The sequence below is a fragment of the Sinocyclocheilus anshuiensis genome, unplaced genomic scaffold, assembly GCF_001515605.1.
Source record: "Sinocyclocheilus anshuiensis isolate Anshui unplaced genomic scaffold, SAMN03320099.WGS_v1.1 scaffold508, whole genome shotgun sequence".
NCBI lineage: Eukaryota > Metazoa > Chordata > Actinopteri > Cypriniformes > Cyprinidae > Sinocyclocheilus > Sinocyclocheilus anshuiensis.
Window position 1 is genome coordinate 493,329 of NW_015555744.1, and position 8,780 is coordinate 502,108.

At 41.4% G+C, this 8,780-nt stretch overlaps 1 protein-coding gene across 1 annotated transcript in view; it reads right to left on the reverse strand.

Annotated features, from left to right (window-relative positions):
* Window positions 1-2,662: 2,662 nt before the first annotated feature.
* Window positions 2,663-8,780, reverse strand: part of tmc2b (transmembrane channel-like 2b) — a 10,127-nt gene continuing 4,009 nt past the window's right edge. Inside the window, exons 6-18 of the mRNA XM_016466917.1 lie at window positions 7,930-8,028; window positions 7,699-7,841; window positions 7,429-7,576; window positions 7,131-7,325; window positions 6,877-7,056; window positions 6,567-6,728; window positions 6,118-6,246; window positions 4,842-4,909; window positions 4,531-4,770; window positions 3,507-3,632; window positions 3,337-3,415; window positions 3,127-3,247; window positions 2,663-2,955 (exon numbers count right to left, since the gene is read on the reverse strand). Of these exons, the coding sequence (XP_016322403.1) occupies window positions 2,717-2,955; window positions 3,127-3,247; window positions 3,337-3,415; window positions 3,507-3,632; window positions 4,531-4,770; window positions 4,842-4,909; window positions 6,118-6,246; window positions 6,567-6,728; window positions 6,877-7,056; window positions 7,131-7,325; window positions 7,429-7,576; window positions 7,699-7,841; window positions 7,930-8,028 (1,929 nt within the window). The 3' untranslated portion in view covers window positions 2,663-2,716. The remainder of the gene's footprint in view (window positions 2,956-3,126; window positions 3,248-3,336; window positions 3,416-3,506; window positions 3,633-4,530; window positions 4,771-4,841; window positions 4,910-6,117; window positions 6,247-6,566; window positions 6,729-6,876; window positions 7,057-7,130; window positions 7,326-7,428; window positions 7,577-7,698; window positions 7,842-7,929; window positions 8,029-8,780) is intronic.

The following is an 8,780-nucleotide window of genomic DNA, read 5'->3' on the forward strand; positions in this document are numbered from 1 at the left end:
ATGAATGAGACACACCTGAGATCAATCAAACACAATCGGAACAGTAACAGGAAGATAACCAAATAAGGGCATGTCACACACGAGGGAATACTAGGTCAATGGGAGCACATGGGGAGCAAAACACACACAGACAGTCCATATTTCTGACATATCGGCCCCCTCCCGGAAGGCGCGTCCTCGTGCCGAAGAAACAACAGAAGGTGGGATGGTGGGGAACTTGGGAGGAGGCTCAGGAGGAGGATGGACACACGGGAGGGGGCCGGCAGACAAGAGTCCAGGGAGGTGACGATGGAGGGAGGAGCCAAGGAGGAAACAGGAGGAGCCAAGGCAGATCAGACGGAGGGAGGAGCCAAGGAGGAAACAGGAGGGACTTGGAGCATGCGGCACCAGGTGGGACCCAGGCCACAGCCATAATGGCGACCCATGGAGCAGGTGGCGGAGGAGCCCAAGGCGGAGGCGGGGATCCAGAAGGCTGCGGTGGAGCCGGAGCGACAGAGGACTGAGGAGGAGCCGAAGGGATGGAGGAGCCTGACAGAGCCGGAGGGACGAGGCGCAGCCAGAGGAGTGGAGTCCCGAGGTGACGGATGGTCGACAACAGACCAAGGCTGAGCCGGAGGGACGAGGGAGTTCGGTGGAGCCAGTGGACTGATGGGCCATGGCGGAGAGGAGGGAGCTAGGAGCCATGGTGGAGCCTCCGGGCTCTCCGGGCTTAACTTGGGAACAGGAGCCCTCTCTGGGCTGGACGTGGGAACAGGAGCCCTCTCTGGGCTAAACTCAGAAACGGGAGCCCTCTCTGGGCTAAACTCAGGAACGGGAGCCCTCTCTGAGCTAAACTCAGGAACAGGAGCCCTCATTAGGCTAAACTCAGGAACAAGAGCCCACTCTGGGCTAATCTCAGGAACGGGAGGGACAGAGGTCACCGACGGAGGAGGGAGGAGAGGGGGCAGGTCGGTAAATAAAGTCTTCCTCCACTTTCCATTCACCCAAATCCCTTCTCAGCTCACCCTCAGCCACGGTGCGGAGCTCCTCTCTGCGCTCTCACTGTCAACGGCTTTCTCCCTCGTGGCGGGCGTTGTAGCCGGCTCTCGCACCTGGTCTGACGATCCGTGAGGCTCTGGCTCCATGGCGATCCTCAGCTCTGTTGCACACCTATGTGATGGCTCTCCGTCAGTGGTGGGCTCATGCTCTTGCTCCACGCAGCGGGGTGATGGTGGGTTTAGGCTCTGGGTCTGGCTGTATTCTGGATCTGGGGTAGACGCTCTCCAGAGTCGACGGGGCGGTAGTAGTTGGCCCCGATCCAGAACAGGGAGTTCAGCGCAGCGTCGTCGAACACCGTTAAAACGGCGAGCTCCACAGCATACTCCAAGAGGGAAAGGTCCTTGCGAAACGAGGGGAACAACGCAAATAAAATATTTTTAAAGGTCCAGTGTTCTGTCACACTGCTACTGTGAGGAGCGAGGAGACGTGGAGAAAACACAAATAAGAGAGTCTTTAATGATCCAAATTCCAGGGAACACAGGGCACGCAGGAGACACACATAGCACTAAATGACGAATAACACTGGACGCTAGACACGGGAACACACAAGGCTAAAGTACTCAACTAAACGAGGGGATGACAAGACACACCTGGACTCAATGAAACACAATAGGAACAGGAACAAGAAAGAAACCAAATATGGGCATGTAACACACAGGGAAAACTAGGTCATGGGGAGCAGAACACAACACAGACAGTCCATATTTCTGACAACTCTATGGTTAGGGTTAGGATTAGGGTTACTTGCATGTAATTATGCATAATTTATTGTTATTATAATAGTAAGTACATGTAACGTGTAACAAGGACACCTTAAAATGACTTCCTAGGAGGGTTTTATAATTAGATAATAAAATCTAGATCTTTAATTTCTGACGTTTGGTTTTCATTTGTGCTGTAAAATCTAATTGGTGGACATCATATGTCGTAACGACAACAATAATAACAACACGCAAATCATTAAACGTCAAAAAACGTACTTATTTTTCAGTACAGTGGACCAACAGTAATTTTATCCTTGTGAAAGTACATTTGTCATAGACGAAACTCCTGTAATATAAGTAGGCTACTGTCCTACTTAATTATTTAATGTGGTATAAGGGAAAATAATGACTGAACTCTGGGTCAGCTTTCCTTACATAAACCTTCATTAAAAATAAATAAAATAAGCTTAAGCAAACAAACCTAATTTGAAATTCCTGTTTGTATATATGTACAATGTTGCATTTAAATGTCTTTTTTCAGTGAAACTGAAAGTATAGGTTATAATTAAAGGTTTAATTCATGTTTTCAGGTTTCATCTTGATCCTTGAAAATATTCTTTTTACAATTTTTTTCTTTATTTTAAGTCATTTTGGAAACTATCAAAGTGTCCAACACAAAAGGGGGATCATAATAAGGGAATCCCATTGGGAAAACTTATGTATTTATTTCATCCTAGAATCCCGATCTGTTTGCAACAATGGAATTAATTTGATAAATAAACCACCACAGACATGTACAGCCATAAACCTTTTATTGCACATATTAAAACCGCATACAAATACATTTTACACAAAAATATTTACATTGTACATACAAATATTAACTACAGGTCATCCTCATTGTGTAAATTTGATTTGGTTCCAAATTTAGTATCTAGTACAAAAAGAAACAGTGTTTGTGCATTCTTCATGCACTATCTTCGTGGTGGTGGTCCACCTCTCCCTCTTCCCATCCCTTGACCCGGTGGAGGTCCGCGGGCATTACCTGGCAGAGGCCCGGGTGGCCTGGGACCTGGCGGACGAGTCACTGGAGCTCGGGGATTTGCAGCCGCCAAAGACACATCCTTCTGAACATGTACCCCTTTCCCAGTGGCTGCAGCACCTGGTTTGCCTGTCACCTTTGGTGACTTGCTGAGCTGGTCAGCTGGTTTCTCTGTAATAAAAATGGGAAGTTTATCACAGCAACAGGAACTTCATTGGGAATGAAGACACACATTCAAGTTTGAAGATTTCAGGAGTCTGGAGGTGTCTCCTACAATGTCTGTAAAAACACAGCAAAAGAAACAAGTCGTGACTAGTTGAACGTGTTGTTCAGCCCACTGACCAGTCTCTTCAGCAGATGGCGGGGGAATCAGGGACTTGTTGGGCAGAAGATCCTCCAGGTCTTTCATCACCTGGTTAGTGCTGTCCTTGTTGTTCCTCCTGTTCTTCTCCTCATCTCTTTGCTTAATGATGGAGCAGAAAATAACAACCAATTGCTGACACTGCTGATGTCAGACAACTTTGCCATCATTTACAAAAAATATTTACCAACCATTTGCATTTTGCGTTTTAAGTCCATGTTAGCGTTCTGATATGCTTTGGACACAGCATTCAGATAATAAATAGCCAACCTGTCAGAGACAAGACAGACAGATCGTTTTATTAAAAGCTAAAGAATATAACATTTATCTTTATACTTTTGGTGATTAGGTGACTACTCACACCATGAGTAAAACTGCAGGCATGATGAGGCCTGGGTTGGATGCATAACTGAAGATGTCAGCCATAAAAGGTGGCAAGTCCTTCTCTATAGTCTCCATGATCACATCATACATCTGATCTTTACCACTGTGGAGAGACATGGATCTCATATTGCTCAGGACATTCGTTATTCAACATTATTCAAAATTGAAATATTTCACAGTTTAGGCCTTTTAGAAAACTACGATTTTTTTTTTTTTGCGGATCCAAAAAATTTATGACAATTAAAAAAAATTATTATTTTTATTCCATACTGAGGGAGCAACATGAAACAATCTTGTTATACTGTAGCAATATGTTTTTGTAACATTTTAAGACATATTTGTTCCAAATAACCTGCAAATGACAAACATTTTTTTGTTTGTTTATTTAATCACTTTTGGCTTTTTATAACAAGTATTTTATAAGATTTCCTGTATGATTTTGCCTTTAATTATGGAAGCCCCATAAAAAACCATGCTTTTGTAAATCATAATTGAGATAAAGAAATAAATATGAGATCAAATGTCCTAATTATGAAATAAAAAGTTAAAATCAGGACATACCAAGTCCTAATTATAAGCTAAAAGTCAACATTTTTGTCATAATTATGACACAGTATGTGAACTTTTTATGTCATGACCTAAAATGTCATACTTTTGACTTTTTATCTTATAATTATGACTTTAGTACTTTAATTTAGACTTTTTATCTCATGACCTAGTTTGACAATTTCGACATTTTATCTTATGATTTTGACTTTTTATTTCATAATTATGACCTTTTTTCTCATAATTTCAACATTTAATTTAATAATTATGATATAACAAAGACCAACTTTTATTCATGTGGTGGAAATGGGCTTCCATATTTAATAAATAAATAAATAGGGACAATAAATCTATTCTTCCTGACTTAAGGAATAATTTATTGCAGTTGAGGCATTCTGTACTTTTTCACTTTTTTGGCTTATTTAGGATTAGCAACATGAATGTTCAGGAGCTACCTGAAGGGTCCACAGTCAAAGGACGGTGGCAGGGTCATAATGGTGTAGACCACAGGCATGAGACTGAGGAAGAGGACGAGGAGGAGCAGTCCCATGTAGAAGTTATTAGAGCGTGAGGCTTTGAACACTCTCTCGTGGGGAACGTTACAGGCCATCACAGCCCAGCACTGGTAATACATGGAGCTCAGCAGACGCAACACATTTACGCCCACCAGCCCAGGTGCGTAGAATGCACCCATCCTAGAAAACAGACATATGTGAAATCATCACATTGCCCATCACAGAGATGATATGTTTTCACTCTTACTCACCAGATCATTCCCTGATTAAAGATGAGCCCAAGCACATTACCACTGATGTCAAATTCTGCATAAGACGGCTGCAGAAACACAAACACACACACACAGATATGCGTAAATGACAACACGGAAATAAATGTCACAGTAAAAGATACCTCTCCCTGTAATTAAGTGCCCTGAATGGTGTAGTGTGTCTCTCTGTGACTTTGGTTGTAAAGCAGCCCTATCACCTATCCTGCCACCTTCTCATGGTGTTCAGTTGACCTCGGATGAGTGAGTAGTATGTTACCTATATCGAGTGACAGGAAAGTGAGGGCAACAGGGCAAAGCCATATAGAGCATATACTTAAAGGGATAGTTCACCCAAAAATGAAAATTTGATGTTTATCTGCTTACTCCCAGGGCATCCAAGATGTAGGTGACTTTGTTTCTTCAGTAGAACACAAACGAAGATTTTTAACTCAAACCGTTGTAGTCTGTCAGTCTTATAATGGAAGTGAATGGGAATCACGGCTTAGAGAGTCAAAAAAACATATACAAACAAAACCAAATTAAACCCTGCGGCTCGTGACGATACATTGATGTGTAAAGACACAAAACAATCGGTCTGTGCAAGAAACTGAACAGTATTTATATCCTTTTTTTTTACCTCTGATTCACCGTCAATGTCCGAACTGTCCTGAGCCACCTATCTCTCAAATGGACACTCTATCTACAATCTCAATTAGGAGTGTCAATGGTCCATTTGAGAGAGAGGTGGCGGTAATGCACTTATAAGTCTGCGATCTGCCGTAACGCAAGAAGAAGAAGACGCGTCACGCGCCAGCTGTTGAGAACATGCTCAGGACAGTTCGGACGTTGCGGTGAATCAGAGGTAAAAAACGATATAAATACTGTTCAGTTTCTTGCACAGACCAATCGTTTCGTGTCTTTACACATCAATGTATCGTCACGATGAATGACAGACTGCAATGGTTTGAGTTAAAAATCTTTGTTTGTGTTCTACTGAAGAAACAAAGTCACCTACATCTTGGATGCCCTGGGGGTAAGCAGATAAACATCAAATTTTCATTTTTGGGTGAACTATCCCTTTAACGTGACATAACAAACGCAGTCAGGTTGTATCCAGGTTGTTCATCTACCCTGTATCGCAAAAAAGGCCAAGAACTAAGCTTAAAAACTACAAAAGTGCGTCCGACAGAGGTCATCCTGTTTTATGGACTAAGGCTTGGTTGCACAGTGTAATGTGAGTAACTTGAATAACAGCAGGGTGTAAGGATGAACTTACAAAGCCAGCTTCCAGATCCCAACACCAGCAATAGTTGAGGAATCTCACAATCACGGCTCGTAAGAAGTCCCCTATCAGAATGGTCAGGTATGTCACCTGAATATCAGATACGGTGAGCTTCACAAACTCCTGTGAGGAAAGAAAACGGTACATTTTAAGCCTACAAGTACCATATCTGATACGTGAATGTTAATTACAATGAATGGAATACATTTTCTTACTCTTTGTATTTTTATATCAATATGGTACAAGATTATCCTATTTAAATCAATGTGATAAACAAGTTAGGTCAAAAGTAATCTAAAAGTAGTCTGATTATATTACCTGAAATGTGTAATGTAATGGATTATGTTATTTGGAATCAGTAACTGATTACAATTTGTAAGTAATCTACCCAGCTCTGATTATGATAGGTTGGTGATGGTGATGCTGGTGCTGACGGTACCTACAATGCCAACTTCTGTCTCCCAGCAAGGACCCCTGATGACATCAGCTGGGGAGATGTTTGGAGGGGGAATGTTTTCTGTGACATTATGGTATAAGGTGTAGTTGGCATAGTATTCTTTAAGAGCCCAGATGGTTTCATTTTTTATCTCCTTCTCATTTTCAAGCTGTGAACATATAATACCAGAGAAATGATTCACATAAAATATTACGGGATTAGTAATAACCACTTGGTTCATCCCAAAACTCTTAAGTAGAGTAATATCCCCTTTTTACTATGTTTATGGTTACTAGACCATCTATTTATCGTCATACCTTTGCATTGACTTCATCAAACAGCGCAAACAGAAAAGTGTACAAGTTGCCCAGAAAGAGGGCGAAGATTCTGCCCAGCTGCCATTTTAGGGCGATTCGAGGGTGATAGTTCTCCAGCTCAGCTATAACCTCAAACAGAGGTGGACACACCAAGCCCAACAGTGACATCACAATTTCAACCTGAGCGAAGAGAAAACAGAGTTTCAGAATTCTTTTTTTTTTAAGGCAATTAAAAGGCAAAAGAAAAGGGGTACCTCGTTTTTTTGAAGCCATGACAATTCATTCCTGTCCTTTTTGGCAAACTCCTGAGATCTTTTGACCACATAGTAGATGAGGTATCCGCTCCCACCCAAGCAGCACAGGATGAGAAGGTTTGCCAGGACACGTAGAAAACGCTGCAGGTGAATGTTCTCATCCTTTAGGTTCTCCTGCTCATCCACTATAGACTCCTGAGGGAATAAGACATGGTTTTAGATCAGTCTACACAGACCCAACAATACGTTTTTGTCTTAGCATAGTGCACCATTCTTTGATACTATTAATGTCATTTACCTTGAAGCTTGTGGTGGTGGAGGCAAACTTGTTGTCAGCTGTTTCTGGATTTCCTATAAGGAAATCCCAGCTAGTGAACAGCTTCCAGCAGAAGGTGAAGGCACCATCCTCTGCTCCATCTCCTCCTTCATTGGCATTTCTTGCCATTCTAGAAGAAGGAAAGTGATTTTAAAAAAGAAAGAAAGAGGGTCCACATTATCAGCCGATTATCAGAGCATTGTCAGTGAGTAAAATGCTTCACAGAACTGCAAATGTAGTCATTAGACCTACGTTCTGATTACCACCATTAGACTGTAGCCAAATATCCCAAGTCCAACTAAAAGATATGACAGGGGTAACCGGAACTGCAGCAATCCAATACTTCGCTGATAATTGTAATAACCATAAAACATAATGGAGTACTTGCAATAACCCTGTAAAAAAGCAAAAGGTATAATCCAAATAAGACAACAGCAACCTTACAACCTCTTTTACACAGAATCCGTTGTAAAAAACCCTTACTCCAAACTCAAACAGGACAGAGAAGTCCATGGCACTGTCCTGCTCCTCTCTGGGAACTGTTTTTCTGGCAATGGAGCCATAAGGCATGCCCATCAGTACCTACAGAGAGAAAGACACAGATTGCATTAGTGTAGCTTTTTTATTCAGCAAGGACGCATTCAATTTTATGCGACAGTAAAAAGACATTCATATTGTTATAAAAGATTTAGTATTTCATATTAAATGCTGTTTGTTCGACCTTTCGTCAAAGAAACCTGGAAAACTGTATCACGGTTTCCACAAAAATATTAAGCAGCACAACTGTTTTCAACACTGATAATAATAATAAATGTTTCTTGAACACCAAAACAGTATATAAGAGTGATTTCTAAAGTATCGTGTGACACTAAAGATGCAAAAAAAATTCAGCTTTGCCATCACAAGAATAAATTATATTTTAAAAAATATAGGTAGTGTAGGTGGTGTACATTGTATAAAAGGTGTATTAACAAAGACATTAGCATCACATCTCACCTCTGGAATAACAACAAGTCCAAACACAAAACCAAAGAGAACAAGGTTTAATCCATACATCCACCGCAGGAAAATGAAGTAGGAGGCAACAGATGACCCAAAGTGGCCTGCGAGAATGAAACCGATGAGAAGCTATTAAGAAACACGCTGAAAATACAGGTGCATCTCAATAAATTAGAATGTCGTGGAAAAGTTCATTTATTTCAGTAATTCAACTCAAATTGTGAAACTTGTGTATTAAATAAATTCAATGCACACAGACTGAAGTAGTTTAAGTCTTTGGTTCTTTTAATTGTGATGATTTTGGCTCACATTTAACAAAAACCCACCAATTCACT